At 40.5% G+C, this 19,093-nt stretch overlaps 1 protein-coding gene across 1 annotated transcript; it reads left to right on the top strand.

Moving 5' to 3' along the window:
- Window positions 1-3,230: 3,230 nt before the first annotated feature.
- Window positions 3,231-18,888, top strand: cunh15orf39 (chromosome unknown C15orf39 homolog). Its single transcript, XM_015052085.1, has 3 exons — window positions 3,231-3,744; window positions 9,655-12,862; window positions 17,745-18,888. The coding sequence occupies exons 2-3, from the start codon at window positions 9,697-9,699 to the stop codon at window positions 18,815-18,817; spliced, it is 4,239 nt and encodes a 1,412-aa protein (XP_014907571.1). The 5' UTR covers window positions 3,231-3,744; window positions 9,655-9,696; the 3' UTR covers window positions 18,818-18,888.
- The last annotated feature ends 205 nt before the right edge of the window (window positions 18,889-19,093 follow it).

Raw genomic sequence — 19,093 nt, 5'->3', positions numbered from 1 at the left:
GTGAGACTGATGCAACTCAAACAGTCTCCAGGCTCATCATGCTGTTAGTGGCCTCTGGGAATCTAAAGGAGGATTTCATCAGAAACTGCATCCTGAGAGATCACCTGCTCTGTTCCATGTGTCAACATAGCTCACTTTAAAGGCTTTGGAGAGACTGAAAAAGGTAAACACATCCTGGATTCAGTCAGGAGAAAGTAGAAATAGTTGTGGTTTATCAGCACTTTTTCTGTTTTCAATAGGATATGTGACAATATAGGCACAGAAAAAATACTGCTAATGCAAAGTTACTGTTTTTGGTTCAAATATAAAAACGTAAATATGTACACTGTAAGGAAAATGAGCAGCAATATGGAGCTTCTGGATTCGGTTTGCTTTTCTCCACCAGAATATGATTAATGTTCACAAGAAGAAAAAAAGAAAACCAAAAACTGGGACAGGAACACTTTTTAACCTGTTACAAACAACTCAAATATTTTTTTAATAAAATCTACATAGGTCAAAATTTGACAAACAAAAAAAATCTAAATCTGATATTTCACATATTCACCTTTTCAGAACAAATTTCAGATATGGTGCCTACTTAAATCCAAATATCTGATCTCTTGATCAAGTTGCACCATATACCTGATGACTGTAAGCGCTTTTTTTTTTTTTTTTTTTTTTTTACATTGTATGTTTGAAGATTTGTCCCTGGATACCTTGTGTTGGTAAGCCTTAGGCTCTAATGCCATGGTAACTGGAAATAGGGGAGATGGGAAAGAGCTCGGCAGGGGAAACAAAACCCCTGGCACATCAGACAACCCCCCATCTTCTACCTGTAGAGCCACTGGGACCGATGCAAGTCACCCACTTGTCTAGACTAAACTGTGACAGCCCCTGTGGGACACATAAATTAGACTCTGGCTCACAGGTGAAAAAGGGAAAGACATGATGCAAGAGCGACAGTAAATTGACTCATTTAAAGGTTAAATCAAGTGAGCAGTGGAATAATTCAGCCTCTTTTTTTTAAACATCTCATCAGTCGTTTCATAAAGAACCAAACACGACAAGAAAACAAATTTTAGCTTCTTTGACCTGAATGAGGAGACAAAGTTGCTTCTTTAGATTGTTGGACACACCGATGAGAAATGAAAAGTGGGTGATGACATGTAACAGCAGGTAAAACCCTGTTTGTTTGCAGTAATGGCACACTTGATTTTAACTTTGGTCAGCTAAAGTCAACCATTAACTATGTTGAGATGAGCTCAACAAATGGGAAAGCACAACTTTCTTTCAAAAGGGTTTAGACTTTCACAGTATGTTTTAATTTTAAATTTTAGCATAGGTGAACAGACATTTGTTAATCTTGGTTCTGCTGCGAAATAAACTCACACTTTCGGGTTTGGTGCATGGATGTTTTTTTAGCAGGAGTTTTGAAACTGAGAGTAACTCTGATGTTAAGCATAGCTGCACTTTTAGGTTTATAAATGTCATCAGGTTTTTAGGTGCCATGCAGTAATTTCTTTCAGCAACACACCCATACATTTATTTACTGTAATAAACATTATGTTTGGAAAAGACACAGTAAGCTACTTTATCAGATAGTGGTGCAATTAAAAAACTAAACAAAAAAAAAAAACAAAACTAGTGATTTGTTTAAGAATTCATATTCTTTAAAGTTCATATTCTTTGAAGATGTGCTATAGCCACAACTTCAATATATTTTACTGGAATTTTATGAAGTAGGTCATAAAAGGCATAAAAGGAAAATTGCACATTGTTTTCAAAAACTGTTATACATTTATACAGAGCCACATTTCCCCACAATACCCCTGTTCAAGATCCAGCCTAACAAGTTTGCTTCAGAAATAATTAACAAAAGTTAGTAAGTAGAATCCCATTGTATCAGACTAAGGACAAAGACAGAGGTTCTGGGGGCCTTGAAGATTAGTTGGAGTACATTTGTGAACAAACACTATCAAGAAGACATAGGGTATGCCAGCCAACAGAGATAAAGTTAAAGAGAGTGGAAAATCACTGTTGGGTTATAAAACAATCATCTGTCCATCCACAGGCTTGGTGCCTGTCTCCAGTGGATACTGGGCGAGACTCTGGACAGGTCACCAGACCACTAAAGTGCAACACAGCCTTGCAAACACACGCCTAAGAACAATTTGGAGAGGGCAATAACAAGAGTCATGTTTTTAAAGTGGAGATAAGCCACATATGCACAGGGAGAACATACAAACTGCATGAGATTTGAACCCAGGACCTTCTTACCACAAGACAAAAATTTAAAGTGAAACTTTTTATTTTTATTCACAACACTGATCATCACCGAGCAAAATCCTTACAGAGAAAACATGCTGTTCAGATACTATTCTTAATCAATCAGCATTGATCCTATTGTTTACAAGAAGAGCCATCATTATCCTGCTATATGATAATGATGGCAGCCTGTTAGAGCTAAAATGAAATGACTTAGATGAAAAAATATTCAAAACTTAGACTGGCTTAGTTCTTATTAATCCAACTGAGTGTTTGTGTCAAGATTTTAAAAATCTGACTGGGACCGAGAAGCTTTGAAAAGAATTACATTTTTTAAAAAATAGTAACCACAAAAGAGGTGAGGCTGTAACACACATTTTCATTTTGAAAACCACAAATTACTTTTTCTTACTTTCTTAAACATTGGTTTAACTTTGTTTTGGTTTCTCTCACAAAAATCCAGAATGAGAAACATTGACTTTCTATGTATTTTTTATGGTTTTAAAGTTAGCCTTTTTTGGACCCTTAGCATTATAAAATGTACAGAAATGTTAGCCTAAAATTTTTAGCCTGCAAACAGTAAAATAATAATTTTAATATAATCTTAGGCATCAGTGTCCATTTTTACTCGTACATATCTGAATTTTTACATACTTAAAACTGACGACTGCATCTCTAATAGACGATAAGTTATGGGGAAAAAAAGGTAAAAATGTCACAGCTGGTTCCTTATCTCTCGAATTACTGAACTTTGTCTTCTGTCTGCTTTGCTTAGAGTTTTCAGTATTCCGTGAAGAATTGTATTCCACACAGCAGCATGCAATGTGAGGTCTCTTATCTACAGAGAGCGGCAGGAGCCTCGATTTGATTATAAAGTGCATTTGAAGAACGTCGGGGTCACAGGTTTACGAACCTTTTTTTAGTTTCAGAATTTTGGCGGATGTACACCAAATGTCAGCGGGGGTAAAAGAAAAAAAATAAATAAAAATAAATCGAAGACACTTCCGTCTGGTGACCGCGATTCCCCGAAGGATAACGAAAGTCGGATTTGAGGAAAGAGGGAGGCGTGACACTAATAGAGGAGCGCGATCTGTCAGTGAACAAACATTCAGAAGTCCCAACTTCAGTTTAGGTGCCAGCTGGCCGCCGGGTATTAAGGATATACAGCCAATAAAAGCGAAGGAGTCACCAGCGGGAAAACGTCCCATGTGAGGAAAACAAGCCTTGGTTTGACTCGGGGTATAACTCCGCCTATTGATCAAAGACCATCCTCCACCCTTTTGTCTTTTCTCTACTTTGTTAACTTCACTAAAAGCCTCGTGGATTTGCGGCCAGCTGCGCAAACCTTTTGGCATGCCTCCGTCCTTACTTGGTGGGATTTTAACGCATTGGAGCTGAATAACAACATAAGCTGATTGGAGATTTCGAACCCTATTTTATTACCATTAAATCGACTTTCATGGAGTTTATGGGGAGATTATTTACGAAAGCGAAAAGGTAAGATTATTTGTTTTTGTTGTTTATGTATATTAAACTGTTCAGTCTGGGTGATGGCAAGCTTTTGAAGAGGTAAAACACAATCTCTAATCCAATTCTCTTATAACAATCAAAGCAATGACACACGTCCTGAGCGCTTGAAACGCTGTTTTTTGCCACTGTGTGTTTTCTTCTTTTTTAATTTAACCATGGCTGACGGCGCTCTGAAAGCAGCTTGTATGAAAACAAGCCGCACAATGATCGAAAGCTAAAACTCGTCAATTATTTCCATATTATTTGCGTCCTCCTTCTATCAAATTAAGCCGGGGCAGTTGGGACAGGCAGGGACAACGAGCCTGTGTTTACTCATTCCTCAAAACATGCAAACCACCCGGATACCAGGAGAAGCTGAGAGGCAACTTTTTTTCCCTCTCTCAACTTGAAGTTCCGTTTCAGACTGAGACACTTTTTATTACATGGCGGAAATAATTATTTCTCCTTTCGCGAACTTATGTATGTAGCAGCACAAATAAATAACGACAGTGATGTGAAGTTTTCAGTGCATTCTCGAGGTCTCGCGTGGTTTGTGGCCTGTCAGTGTGGACGGTTTGCTTTCGGAAGTCACACTCCATCACCCTTACCCTACAGATCATGGGAGTGGGAGGGCGAGAGCGCCCGGGTACGCACGCGCGCACACACACACGCTACTCTTCACGCCTGCACGCGCACCCTTGACAGCGCGCGCCTTCCGTCCGTCGAAAACAGCTCTTCTGCTGCTGCTGTTTCCTCCTCCACTCTCTTTTTTCTCACTGTGAAAGGTGTCAACAGGATGAAGTGATAACATCTGTTAACGTTGCAGGCCAGTGTAAGGCAAGAGGTTGGATGAAACCATGTTGTGTCTAATCCTGTGCATCTTCATTTTGGTTGTATAGGCCACGGTTTTTTTCCCCCGGATGCACATGTGATCACGGGATCTGATAGAGCTACTTCAGCGCATATTTTCAGATATTTTTGGTAGCTTCAGTTTGGCAGCTGGTCATAACACATCAGTGGTGTGTGCTGGGTTGTGACTAAAGAAGGTCTATGACAGTTTTTAAAAACTGCTTGGCCTCCATATTTATTACTGTTGTGTCAAAAATAAAAGTCTCTTTCTCGCTCTTTTTTTTTTAACCACACTTTGAATGTTACTTCTAAGAGACAGATAAAATAAATCAGCTAAATTAAAACACATGCAACATGCAGTTTTCCAATAATATGTACATCCATCTACTGGTTTCCTCTTATCTAACAGCTTCAGGAGGGAAGCCTAGACATCTCTCTCCCCTGGTGACCCTCACAAGCTCACCCTGAGGCATTCCCACCCAGGCTAGGAGGGATGTATAGTCCCTCCAGAGTAATCTGGATCTCATTCCAGTTAAAAAAAAATAAATAAAAAAATTTGCCTCACTTTTAAAATCATAAATTTATTGAGCTTTATAAAGCTCAATAATTTAAAGTTCCGGAAATGGAACTCGCCTTTCCATTTCCGGAAAGGCGAGTTCAATTTCTCAAGAGCCATTCAGTCTTGATTGCTGCCAGACCTATGGCATTAACAACAAATCTGTTAAATTGAATCTCTCTGACAACATGAAAGAAAGTGAAAGATCTCAAAAGGTAACATATCGGGCCCTGACCTAAAGAAATGGAAGAACAGATGAGCGACAAGGTCATTAAAGGTTACAAAGTCATTTTTAAGGGTTTGGGGTGGGAGCCTTACTCCACAAAGGGAGAAAACATGGAACACTGAACATTCCCAGGAATGTTTGACTTACCAAAATGACTTCAAGAGTGCATTGACAACCTCATTCTAGAAGTCAGAAAAACAAAACAAACATCATCTGCAACACTGCAGATCTCACTTACCTCAGCTAAGGCCAGTTTTCACAACTCGACAATAAAGAAAAAGAGGCTGCACAGAAATTGCATCCATGGCAGAGTTGCAAGTAGAAGGCCACAGGTGACCAAAAAGAACACAAACACTCATTGCATTTCCCCAAAAAAACATTTTGATCATCCACAAGATCTTTGGGGGGAAAAAAAATCTGAAAAATGTCCATTCCATTACATAAAGTCAACACAGCTTTTCATAACATTGACTTCAAACTGACAGCTCTACATGGTGTTTGGAGTGTGATGGTGTTTGGCTACGTTGCTGCTTCAGGACCTGGACAAACCATGAGTTTTATTGTCTTTCAGGAAATCCTGAAGAAACATATTAGGTCATCAAAATGTGATAAGTTCAAAGCCACTCAAGAATGAAAGATAATTTTCTGAAACACAAACGATCCACCTCTGACTGACTCAAAAATAAAAATAAATCCATGTAGGTTTTGGAATGGCCTAATTAAAGTTCAAATCTGAATCTGATTGAGAGGACCTTAAACTGAGCACTGACTAAAACAACCATTTCTGCTTGAAGAGTAGAAACCTCAGACTGATTGCAGGCCTGCTCCAGGGTTAATAGGTGAATGAATATATTTCAATGTTTGATTGAATTAAACCATTGTATTGAATGCATAGTAAAGTAAGTAATGTGTAATTCTGATCATTTATATTAAAATATAGTCAACTTTTACTATTATAGAAAAAGCACCTTACAAATGTTACACTTTCTGATTCAATATTTTGCATCAGAATAAAAAAAATAAATTTCTCAGTGGCTAATTGTATTTATGTGTGACCCCAAATAATTGGTTGATATACAAGCATTGCAAATGAACCAGTAACACTGATGTTACTGGTTCAGTAACTGAACCAGTAACATCAGTCCCTTGGCCAATGACATGCCAAGGGACTGCACTTGTAAATGTCTAATTGGCTCAAATTAATGATGAGTGGGTCAAATACAGAAAAACAATTGTGTTTTCTTCCCTCTTCAGTAAATTAATCAAAACTGAGAACCATTGCAGCGTCGTTGCTATCCCTATTAGTCATGATTAAGTGGACAAAAGATATGAATTATTTTTATGAGAAGGAAATCGGCAAAAGATGTGGCCTGCAAATAGACTGACAATTTGTCAAACACCCAGTAAGCCTCATTTAATGTAGTTACGAGAAATGATGTGAACTAACCCTGATTTGACCTGAAGTCTATTCTCTTTAAAGTGATTTGAGAGATCACAATGTTCCCTCCCTCATGGTACTTGCAGCACTTTGTGACTCACAGCTCCTCTGACAGGGCTGAAGAGGAAACAAGAAAGGGGAGAAGAGCTACTTCTGTATTTCTAACTTTCTACACAGAAGTGGACCGTAGGGTGCAGACCCAGTGACAACGCTGAAAATGCAGTGATGTTTTTTTTTTTTAAATGCAGTTTCATTTATCTTTTACTTGTGCTGCTGTTTGTTTTTTTTAATGTTGTCAGACCTCATGGCTACCATGGATTTTTGGGGTAATGATTTATGTGGGCTGTAAATGATTTATATTGTAGAATATAAAACAACATGCCACTAAAGTTGGGTAGTTTATAAATCCGTCTAACAAGAGTAATAAAATGTTAATCACTTTATTAACTTTATTTTCTGCTGGCAATTTCCTGCTGCAAATCCTCTCTCAAACACTTGGCATGCAAGACTTCAAACTAAATGATATGCACTTTCAGCTATTGTTCAGACTAAGGATAATGATTTCAATTTGTTTTTTTTTTTAAAAATGCAGTAAGCAGAAGACTAGTAAAAAAGGATCTGAGTCAGTTCCACCCAGACATTAAAAAAGTGCAGAAAAAAAGGAACTGTTGCATCTCTTGCAAGTTTTGTGGTAACAAAATGCAGAATAGAAACACAAAGTCCTCTTTGCTGTTTTGCTGTCCTATGTTGTAAACACAAGACGAGGCATGCATGCCAGATTTGGGAACACATTCTGCTTTGACGAAATGTTCCCACCTGACAGCGACAAGTGATTCGGGCATCTGAAACAACCAAAACAAGCTGATAACAGATGAAGCGTGTTTTAAAAGTAATTTCAGGCATTCCATTGTGTCGTAGTTCCCACGCTTGAAGTGAAATATCATCCAACCGAATCAACAGGCTGCTTAGGAAATTGCTCCCATTCTCTCTGTTTCTCAGTCACTGCAGTCCTTGCAAAAGTGGTAAATAAATCATCCTCAAGCATTCCTCAGATTGTAACTTTACTGCTACTTGTTGCACAGTGTTTCCACCGTTTCTGTGAATCAGCTGATAAGAGTTAGTGTGACCTGTGTGATAAAACACAAGATTCGTCAAGGTTGCGAAGTGCCCTCAAACAGTTTTTATCTAATGACAACTCTGCTATGAGAACAAATTGGCCGCATTTCTTCTAGTTGTCTACACTTCCAAAGTGGGAGAATGTTCAAGATGGCTGTTCTGAATCAGCTGCAAATACAGGTGCACGTCGATACACGTCAAGTTTGAAAGGCTAATTTATTTCAGTAATTCTATTTGAAAATTTAGATTTATCACACTTGTATGTATTTCAAGTGTACATTTTTTTATCAAGTTTTGATGATTATAGCTTGCAGCTAATTAAAACTAAAACTATAGTTTTGCAAAAAAAATAACAGAATTGCATAAGACCAATAAAACGGAAGTGCTGTCCTACTGACAGAGATGCCCATCTACTGCAGTATATGCATTCAAACCTTGAGATGTGCATTGCATTAACTACTGTTCAATGCAGCAAAGCATGGAGGCGATCAGGCTGTGAGGTGTTAAGGAAGCGCAGGCAGCTTTGACACCAGCTTTCCGATCTTCTGCATAGTTTGGTCTGCTAAACGCAGGGATGCCATTCTCATCAAACAGTGTTCTGGTACTTTTGCACAGTCATGCTGAAAAATTGTTTCTGTATCTTGATAAAGCTTGCTGGCAGAGGGAAGCGTGCAGCAGTGTTAAAATTTGCTGGTGGCTTAATAAAGCAATGTGGGCAGACATTCAAATGGCATGGCTCCAAAAGTCATCAATGATTAGAAACTTCACACTGGATTTCAAGCAGCATGGATTCTTTGTCTCTCCACACTACCTCCAGGCTGTGGGAATCTGATTTCCAAAGGAAACATAAAATTGAATTTAATCTGACAAAACACTTTTGACTACTGAGCAATTGTCCGGTCCTTTACCACCCTGGCCAAGGTAAAAGTATGTTGATGCCATCTCTGGTTCAGGCGTGGCTTAAGACAAACCATGTAATTAATGATTTTAGCTCTTGTCCTGGATACATGTGCTTGAGTTGGCTCTTCAAGCTCTGACTCCTCCTACAGACTACACCTTCTGAATCCATCCAAAACTTTTGACAGAGCTTAGCTCCACAAACCTCTCAAAACTACTGTTATCCTTGTTACTTGGGCACTTTTTTTTCTACCACTCAACTTTCCCAATAAATGCTTGAGTAAAGCTTATTGACGTGGCAGAAGACATTGCCTGGCTGCTGGATAACGGTCAGTTTATCAGTTTTACTCATGGATGTGCTGGCCATAACATTACCATAACTTAATATTTCTTTATTTAAATAGTTTTTTTTACTGGGCTTGTAAGATTTTTATGTATCATCATTAAATTTTGGGCTCTAGATGGATAGCTTTTATTAATCCCAAAAGGGAAATCTGATTATCAGCAGTAATGATGATCGATGGAGCCTGATGGCAACAGGCATAAATGACTTCCTGTATCGTTCCTTTGAGCATCTGGGTCTGGTAACGATCCAGCTCCTGGGATTGAAGTGGCAGAGATTTGTTGCATGAACATCAAAATGAACCGAGATAAAACCTTGAAATCCATTTGTGTGTGTTTTTATAAATCTATTCTAAACTTGTTTTTAATGATTGTTCCTATTGAGAATGTTAGTTTTTAATATTGTAATATTTTTGAAGTGCCTGTTTTATTGCTAATATTGAAATCCCACATCATTTTCATATATTTTCTCAGGTTTGGAGCCGTATCAGTTAATAGCAACAACATCGCCAGACAATGAGCCGCGAATCGATGCAGACCCTCTCAGACCCAGTGTTTCGGAGAACGATGCCCTTATTTGACGGAACAGCAGCATCCAGCGGACTCTCAAAACCACAAGCCATGTCTGGTTTCCTGGGTAAACAGACTCTGCAGTACAATGGAGCCTATTTTACTTATGAACCCAGATTAAAGGACAGGGATGGATTCACCCCTCCTTGGAGTCACTCGAAGATATCTCCAATGGATGACAGAAGTCCTGTAAGTAACCTCTCTGGGATGATACAGAACCACATGGCATACAGGAAAGACGGCACTTCTTCAGAGGCAGGTCATCACACCCCAGTTAAGAAGGGTTTTACAGTTTACACTAAAAGTCCTGAGATAAACAATTCAACAACTGCTTCCTCTGGAGTTATTAGAAAACCAAGGCCAGGAGGCGAGAATGCCCCCTCCCCATCGCAAAGCTCTGTTTACCTGGCGATCCCTAAACCAGTTTATGGACTTAGTCCCTGCTGTACTGAGCTGGGCTGTGTGCTAGGACACCGATACGGCATGGAGCACATCTCTCCAAGGATAACAAACACTGTCTACGAACACGAGTGGATGCAAACCAATGGCCACTACCTTGAAAAGCTTCCTATTCAGAGAAAAGACGCACTGCTGCAGCAGAAAGACTTGCAGTTCGAATGCAGTGCAGAACAGCTGAAGAGGGCAACTGTGGAGGCCTACAGTCCGAACAGGGTAAGGACACTGCCCTCTGTCATTGAGCCAATCTACAGCAGCTACTCCTGCACCCCAACTCGCACACTGTTTAGTTCTTTCAGAGAGCCCAGCAGTCGGCAGCTGCAAACCTCCCCCGCAGGCTACCCCGGCCTGTACGCCCCCCACCCCACATATGAACATATGACCTCAGAGGTTTATCAGGAATGTTCTCCCATGTCCAAATATGGCCAGCTAGCACAGCACCCAGGGCTTTACTACTCCCAGACAAACGGAGAGGCAGAAAACGGGACACAGAGGAAGGAGAGTGGTAGTAAGCAGGGAGAAGATGGCCCTCTCCTTCATAAACACTCAATCCCAAGCCCCCGAGAGCATTATGTAGCTCCTCCGCCACATCACGCTGATATTCCTCTGTCCTGCACTGAAATGTTGCCAAATCATTCCTTTATACCTGGTTATGACTATCCATCTTATACAGTTCCAAGATTCCACTTGAATGCAGGCCAAATCAGAGCCCCTTTAAAAAGGCAAAATCCACTGTCTGCATTTCACCCAAGTCAAATGAATGCTTCCTCATCCAGCCAACACATGGATGTCCCTACAGCCAAAGAGAAACCCAACACCGCTGTGCACATTGACCACCTTCACGGTGCGTCGTCATTCATACGGGTGAACAAAAGCAGTCCTGCCAGATGTTTAATCCCATCTGCTGTCTCGCCATCCAGAATACAAGTTAGCAGGTTTTTCCAGCCGTTCACCAGCCTGCACATAGACCCAGCAGTCCATCCACAACCTGCCAGTAACACTGATAGGATCGTAGACCGTTCCCGTGGTGAAGCTCAAGTAAGACAGTCAAAAAGCCTTCCAGTTTCCCCAGCACCGTGGCTGCCCCCGTCACCCTGTCGCAGCTCGGAAAGAACCCATGCAGCTGTGCCCAATAATGTCAGAAAAATTATCTACTCCCCCACTGTTAAAACAGGAAGCAAGCACAATGGGCCAGTGTCCGACGCAGGAACCAGCGACTATAAAAAGTGCCTAAAGAGGAGTGTTTCTCACTCATCTCACCCAGTCAGAATAAAAGATGAGGATGTGTATGAGGTGGAATGCACCAACAACAAACGACAAAAGGTGGAAACGGAGAAAGCTAAGGCAAGTAATAAAACTGATTCTCCTCCTATGCCAGTTATTGACAATGTGTTCAGCTTGGCCCCTTGCCAGCCGCACCTGCAAGAATCTGGAGTTTTGTTTCCAGTAAGAGTAACTCAGAAAATCAGCCAGACTTCTGGGAAGCAGGACAACAAACTCAAACAAAGCACCAAAGAGAAGAGATTGGTTCAAAATGATCAGGAGTCTGTCATCTGCCTGGACTCTAAATGCTCATCAGAAACCTCGGCTGATGAGTCTTCTGCGGAAACTAAAATGATTAAAGTGGAGAAAGCGGATTCACCAGATGCCGACGCCTCTGCAGAGAGTCAAAAGCATCACAGAGAGTCAAAAGCATCACACAGCAAAGTGGAGATGATGAATGAGTCTGAGGAGACTGAATCGTCTGTCAGTGTGCCTGTGGCGTCAAAAGAGAAATGTGAATCCAATGAACTAGAAAATAAGTCTTTATTTGCAAGTGAAAATACAACTTCAGAAGAGTTGAAACCTGCTGAGTTGATTGTCCCAATAGACCTGGATAATCCGGATGAGACGGCAAAGAAACAGGCAGTTGCATTACAACCACAAGCCAGCGTTTTGCAGCCTCCAGGGAAAGTCAGTTTTAAAAGCATTCCTCCTCATTGTCTTAAACTTTCCACCTACAATATTATCATTCCTGATGGCAAGCACTGCAAGATTGCTCTACCTGCAAAGCAAATTCCACCTGCACAGCCCGTAACTGTTCTCACAGCTAAAGAAGAGCCCCAATCCCCAGTACGCAAGCACTTCTTAGAATTGCATCAGTTTCTCTGCAGCTTGATATCCAAGTCTGTGTCTGCCTCTTCAGAGGAAGACCTCAAAAACTGGCTGTCTCAGCTGGAAATGTCTGAACCTTCTTCTCATTTGAGCAAGGTCCAGAGAGTGCCCTGCCTCTTGGGCGCAAAGGCGAGAGAGGTGTGGATCAACAAGGAGATCAAAGCAGCCCTCCAGGAGGTCCTAAAGAGGCTGAGGGAGTACACGGCTCAGAAGCGCTGTCCCTTTCCGCACGTGATGCGGACGGGCACGGTGTTTCTCCCCATGCTGGTTGTGAAGGAGCTGCTGTTTCCAACAGTCCAGAGCTGCTTCGTCGACAAGGTGCTGCAGGAGCACAAGGTGGAGCTGCGGCCCACGACGCTCTCTGAAGAAAAGATCCTCATCCAGCTTCATAAGCGAGCTTGTTCCTCCAAGCTCAGGAGGCTGATGTCCCTCAAACACCTGCCGGACATTTACACAGAGATGGTCAACCTGCTGTACTACACGGACGTCTGCAAGCACCTGGGTGAGTACATTCTCCCTGCAGGCCTGTTTAAATGGGTCGTTTATTAAGGACCCACTGCAAATGGATTGCTGTTGTTGAGTCAGAGACTTCCTGCTTTGTTTGGGATGATTTCTCCAGTTCTTCCCTACTAAACCTTGCAACAACTGCTTTGATAAGGATATGCTTCCTAATTACTCATCAGGACATACTGGATACAAAGTATTACAATGATCATGGCTTAGACAGGGAATGAACTGCTGAATGTTTTACACTTAATTTTGAGTCCGTGGCAGAAGTGTTACCTATTAAGTGGGTGGGTTCGGCAAACCACCGCTCAGCCATAACTTTGGAATCCCAGTTATTGCAACGTAACAAAAAATATATTTACTCATGTTCTCATGTTACATTAAAAACCTTTCTATTTATTGGGTTTTGATGGGATAGAAAAACACAAAGTAGTGCATAGCTGTAATGTAGAATGAAAGTTATGCATAGTGCTTAATAGAAATCTGAAAACTGGGAGGCACATGTGCTTTTAACTCTTAAATAAAATTCAGTGCAATAAATTGCCTTCAGAAATCTAGAAGTAAATTGACCTGCTTATAATTTAATCTGTCCTCCTTTATGTAAAATAATATTTCTATAAATCCATTTGTTCGGTGGAGGACTCAAAAGTTTTGATGGGGAACATTAAAAACAAACAGCATCATGAAGACAAAGGAACCCAGCAGATAGGCCAGGGATGGAGATAAAACAATACCAACGTTAAACATCGGACATAGTTGTTCTATAAATAATCTGAAAATGAGTGCATCTCAAATACAAGCCTAAAAGGACATTACCATCCATCTAAACAGGCAGACCTGGTGTGGCATTAACAAGAGAAGGAGCTAAGTGGCCCGTGGTTACTCTGGAGGAGATGCAGAGTTCCTCGTGTCTACTTAGTAATTCTACTGATGGGACAAATATTACTCATGAAGTTCACAAACCTGGCCTCTGAAGAAGACTGTGAGAGATTGCTGAGGAATAGCAAAAAAGCCATTTAAGGACTCTGCAGTTTTTCCTCACGTTGTACAGGGGACTGCTAAAATGTGGAAGTACTTCTTTTAAAGGGGAATGAACACTTTTACAGAGCACTCTGACTATAATGAACCATGAACTCCAAAAGCCGGATGCTGCAAATAATGTAATGTTTTTAAAAGTAAATTATAAAATAGTATATGGTTTTTACATTAAAGGTTTTTTTTGACATATTTGCAGCAACCACTTTTTTACTTAAAATATTTGTACTTTCCACAAATTTAAATTGAATTTGTGTTTAATCATTTCTTTTTTTTCAGTGACTGTAACAACATAATCTCTTCATGACATTTATGAAGTACTGTTCTTGCACCAATTTTAGTTTTTGTTTTTATGGGAATAAAATTATTGCATGGCTACAGAGATGATCGTCATCACCTTTTTTAGTTGTAGCTAACCGCTGCTGCCAATGTGAAACTCTTAAAACAAATTGAGATGTCTTTTTTCCATGATAAATAAAGTAACATGATTTTGATAATCCTGTAAAAAAGCTGAATGTAGGATAAAGGGCAGAAAACAAGAATGATCTTTGGACCTTTTAATATACTGTTAAATAACTCATTAACAAAACACTGAATTCAGCTCAAACGGACTTCTGAAAACCAGTCTGTGGAGATTATAACACAAAATGGCAAATTTAGTAACTTAATCCAGTGACATCAAAGAATTATGCTTCACATACATTTTGTAGAGAATTATTTTACAGGTTTTTAAGGACTTTGGCAACATTCTTTTTGCATGTACTTGAAGAATTTTGTCTTTACAAATAAAGTAGACTCAGTATTAGCTTGCAGATTTCTGGAAATCCCCTTTAAATGACTTGCGAGCTGCAGTTCTGTTTTGTAGCCATCCCTACCGTCTGTCTCTCTTTTTTTTTTAATTCATTATTTTTAATTCATCTAATCAAATTTTCACTGGTGGCCCCTTTTTTTTGTGAAGAATGAAGCACAATTAAAAACAATTATGCAATATAAAATTTATTTATTTTTTTACAGAATCACCCTCACCTGATGTCCAAAAGAGAGTCCAGGTATATATGTACCTTTCTGTTTTTAATTTCGACCTTAAATTAACCACTCTTTGCTTTTCCATGATTATACAGCAGAAGGTCCTTCTGCTAACTTTCAGCAGCAAATCACAAGAAGTTGCATGATTTTACTTGCAGAGGCCTGGAGGGGGAAGGGTGGCGAGCTTGGCTGATTATAGAAAAATGAAATCATTTGGGAATTTGTTAGCTGACCTCAAAAAAAAAAAAAAAAAAAAAAAAAAAAAGCGAGGGAGGTTGGCGCATGACGTAACCAGAGTAGTCGCAGAGATTAGCTTTTCCTCTCCTTTTCAAATCACTTGATCTTCACGTTTCAGCCACAAACTTTAATGCTCTTTACTGCATTTTTATGTGATAAACACAAAGTAGTGCATCATTATGTTGTTAAAGGAAGAACATTCATGTTGTTGTTTGTTTTTTTTTATACTTAAATTAAAATCTGAGAAGTCATTCTTGGTATATCTCACTAAGTTTGCACATCTGCTTAATAGACCTTTTGCTCATTCTTTTTTTGCAAAAAAGCCCAAATTCAATCAGATTCAACGGCAAGTTTCTGCCAACAGTGATTTTAGAAGATATTGCAACAGAAGCCTAAGATTTTGTCTAGGCATGGACTAACTAGAATTTTCCTCTGCTGTAGCTCTGGGTGTACTAGGTTGTAGTCCTCTGCAATGTGAACTTCTGCACTGCAGCCTTTCGCAAGTCTCTTTCAAGAATAGTCCCATATTTAGCTCAGTACACCTCACCATCAACTCTGACAAGCAAGAAAAGCATAAGTGCGGCAGGAAGCAGCCACAGCCCTTGTTTCACAGCAGAGATGGTTTGTTCGGGATCATGTGCTGTTAGTTTTCCACCACACAGCATTTTGCATATAGTCAAAAAAGTTACATTTATGATCTCATCTGAACAGAGCGCCTTCTTTCTCATGTTTGCTATGGCCCCTGCAGCTTGAGACTAAATACAAATGGAACTTCGTATGGCTGTGAGAATGATTTTTCTTCTTGTCTGTCATCCATAAAGACCAAACATACTGTTCTAACTTAAGGTAGATGAGTTTACAGATATTCCCCCTCCACACCTGGACTCTTCCAGGTGTGGCGTTACAATGACTCTCTTGGCTGCTTCCCTCATTAATACTCTCCTTGTCCGATTCAGGTGGACAGCTGTGTTTTGGTAGGTTTGGAGTTGTGCCATATTGTTTCCATTTTCAGATGACGGATTGATCAGTATTCTGTGACATGTTCAACCTCTGCTGGTTTCCTTGAGGATGTTGTTTAGCCAAATCAGAGGGGCTTACATCCAAATTGACGCCACATTTTTCAGATTATTCGGAAAACAAATTTGAAAGCCGTGTGTCATTTCTCATTACGCTTCACAACTATGCACTACTTTGTGTTTGTCTTCCGCACAACACCATGAGGCAATAGGCTTTGTGAGGGTGAGATGGCCTTAAGTAAAATTCACACCTTCGATTCTAAAGATTATACTGCCCCACTTGCCTTAATAGTTCAATTCAGCAACACATGTAGTACTCATCAAGTAGGTCTTTAAGGGGAATTCGAGGTTACAAGACGTGTTTGTTTTTCCTGAACCTGTCCTGAACTTCTGTCCACTGCGACACTTTTCAGTTCACATGGCTTGGAGGCACTTAAGTTCAGTAAATGATCTTTGCTCCTGTCCTGCTCTTGCCCTCACTGTTGTTTTACTCCCTGACTGATTGCATCCCTTATAGCAGCTGAGTTTGTTCCCAGCCTTCACATTCACTCTCACGGCCTTTTTTTCCCCTCCCTTGTCTGTCTGTCTTGTCTGAATGTTTCGTGGTGGAGGATCACAGGTAGACGTTTCTCCGACTCCCGTTTATCAGCTGACATCAGTTTCCTATTGTTTCTGTGTGCTGACGAGGTTCCTTTGTAACATCACACTGTCTGCCTTTTAAGGAAATCTCACTTGGGAAGCCTGGAAAAAAAAAAGTGCTCATTATATTTGTTTACCTTTGAATCCCTTCTAAAAGTTCTCTTTTCCAAATCGCTGTCCGGTGGTTCTTCACTAAATAAATGCTATAACCTGCTTTAACTCTCTTTCCCTTTTTAGTAAGCAACCTGATTTTTTCCAAACATGTTATGATATCATCAAAATGTTGATTTATTACAGTAATTATATTTAAGAAGTAAAACGTTTACATTCTTTGCACACGCAGTGATGTATTTCAGACCTCTTCTTTTGTTTATTATGGCTTTATAGCTAATAAAAAAACCCTTTTCTTAGAAAAATAGAATATTATGTAAGGAACAATAAAATCATCTTTAAGGTCAAAACGTTGAGGCCTGCACAATAGAGAGGACTGCCAACTTGACTTATGGTTGACAATGAAAACATAAATAAAAGCCTTACTGTAATGTATGTGATGAATTTCTATAGCACCGAACTTTTGTTGAGAGTGTTGATGTCTGTTAAGTCAGCAGTGTTCTCAATAGTTGTGCTGGCCACACTGCAACGTTTGTTTTAAAAGAATCATTTTTCTCTTTTTTTTTTCATGATCTTGTGTAATATTCAAATTTCCAGAGAAATCATATCGTGGGTTTTCATTAGCTGCGAGCCATAATCATCAAAATGAACAAAAACTAAATGTAGTTAATAGATAAGTTGTTGTGTTGCACTGAAATAAATGAACCCTTTGATGATATTGTGATCTACTGAGATACATCTGCACTGTGTATTCCTGTAGGTGCCAGCAGTTGCTCAAACCAGCCTCTAAATGTAATGATCTTTGTGTTGCAGGACTAAATATGGATCCTTATTATAAAGAGCAAGATGGGGGCCATGAAGTGTCAAACGCCACCACTGCAGCTCCTTGTGACGCTCTTGCCTCCCCGGCCTCTCCATCGGAGTCCCACCAGCAGACATGCGTGAAGGAAGAGGAGAACGAGTCACCTCCTAGCCAGAGCAAAACCAAATGCAGAGTAAAGAGCGAATCGAGGCACACGTTTTTGGTTTCCGATGAGGAAGGGGCAGGCGGTGCAGGGCAGGCAGCGGTCGAAGAGGATCTGAAATCACTCATAACTAAAACTCCTGGATCCCGTCAGACAGAGAATGAAGACTCTGATCATGTGGCTGCAGATCTTACAGCTGCTACACAATCAGCTGACAATTCCTGGACGTGTCCACTAACGCTGGACGAGCTGTCTCCGTCTCAGAGCGATGCTGAAACTGAGAGCTCCTCCAGTCTGTTGACCGACAATCGGCCTCCGGGACATTCTGTCCAATCCAAGAACTGTTCTGGCATGATTCTCAAACTGAGGAAGATGCTCAGCGCGGGGATAAACCGAAAAAGGGCTTGCTACGAAGCCGTGTCGCAGGCGTTTGCTGAGCCTTCGTCATCGCAGACTGAAGTTGGAGAGGGTGTAAGTGGAGAGAGCAGCCAGCACAGGATGCCTAACTCACTGCGCAGGTGGAAGGGAAAAGGAAGCTTCCGTCATCCTGGAAGGTCCCTCAGCAGCCCCTCTAAAACTAAACAAAGGTCTCTGCTTAAGATCAAGTACTGTCCCTACTTGTCGGCCTGCCACAGCGCCCAACACAGGCGGCGGTGGGTTCTGCGCTCGGCCGTCCAGACGGCCCGGAGGGCCATGAGGTTCTACTACCCGGACTTGGTGGGGAAGAGTATCAGGCACTTGTATGAGGAAGACGACAAATCAGAGGTGTGGTACCGAGGAGAGGTGCTGCGTATCCACGAGGCTCACACCAACCCTCTGAAGACGGTGTTCGAGGTGAGGTACGACAGCGAGCCGGAATGGAAGTACTACCTGGAACTGCTCATAGATTACAAGAAGGGCTGGCTTAAAATAGAAGACTAAACATTCCTCAAGTTTTCTTTTTCAGAGCGCAACGACGAAGTAAAAATAATGCTGGACTAGACGAGGGGAAGTCATGCAAACTTCTCCTAAGAATGCTTTTTCTTTGTTGTTTTTCTTTACGGATGACTTTGTACATGACATTTTGTCTTTGACATAATGGCTTTAAGGAGTTTACTCAGAAATTACAAATTGAAGTATATTCCACCATGATGTATATTTTGGTAACTAATCCTTTTTTAAAAACAAAAAAAGGTAATGTTCCTTTTTAAAAAAATG

This window comes from Poecilia latipinna, unplaced genomic scaffold (genome assembly GCF_001443285.1).
Source record: "Poecilia latipinna isolate Pla-1442-1.1 unplaced genomic scaffold, P_latipinna-1.0 Scaffold1086, whole genome shotgun sequence".
NCBI lineage: Eukaryota > Metazoa > Chordata > Actinopteri > Cyprinodontiformes > Poeciliidae > Poecilia > Poecilia latipinna.
The sequence above is the reverse complement of the archived record's forward strand: the minus strand, read 5'-3'. Positions and strand labels throughout refer to the sequence as shown.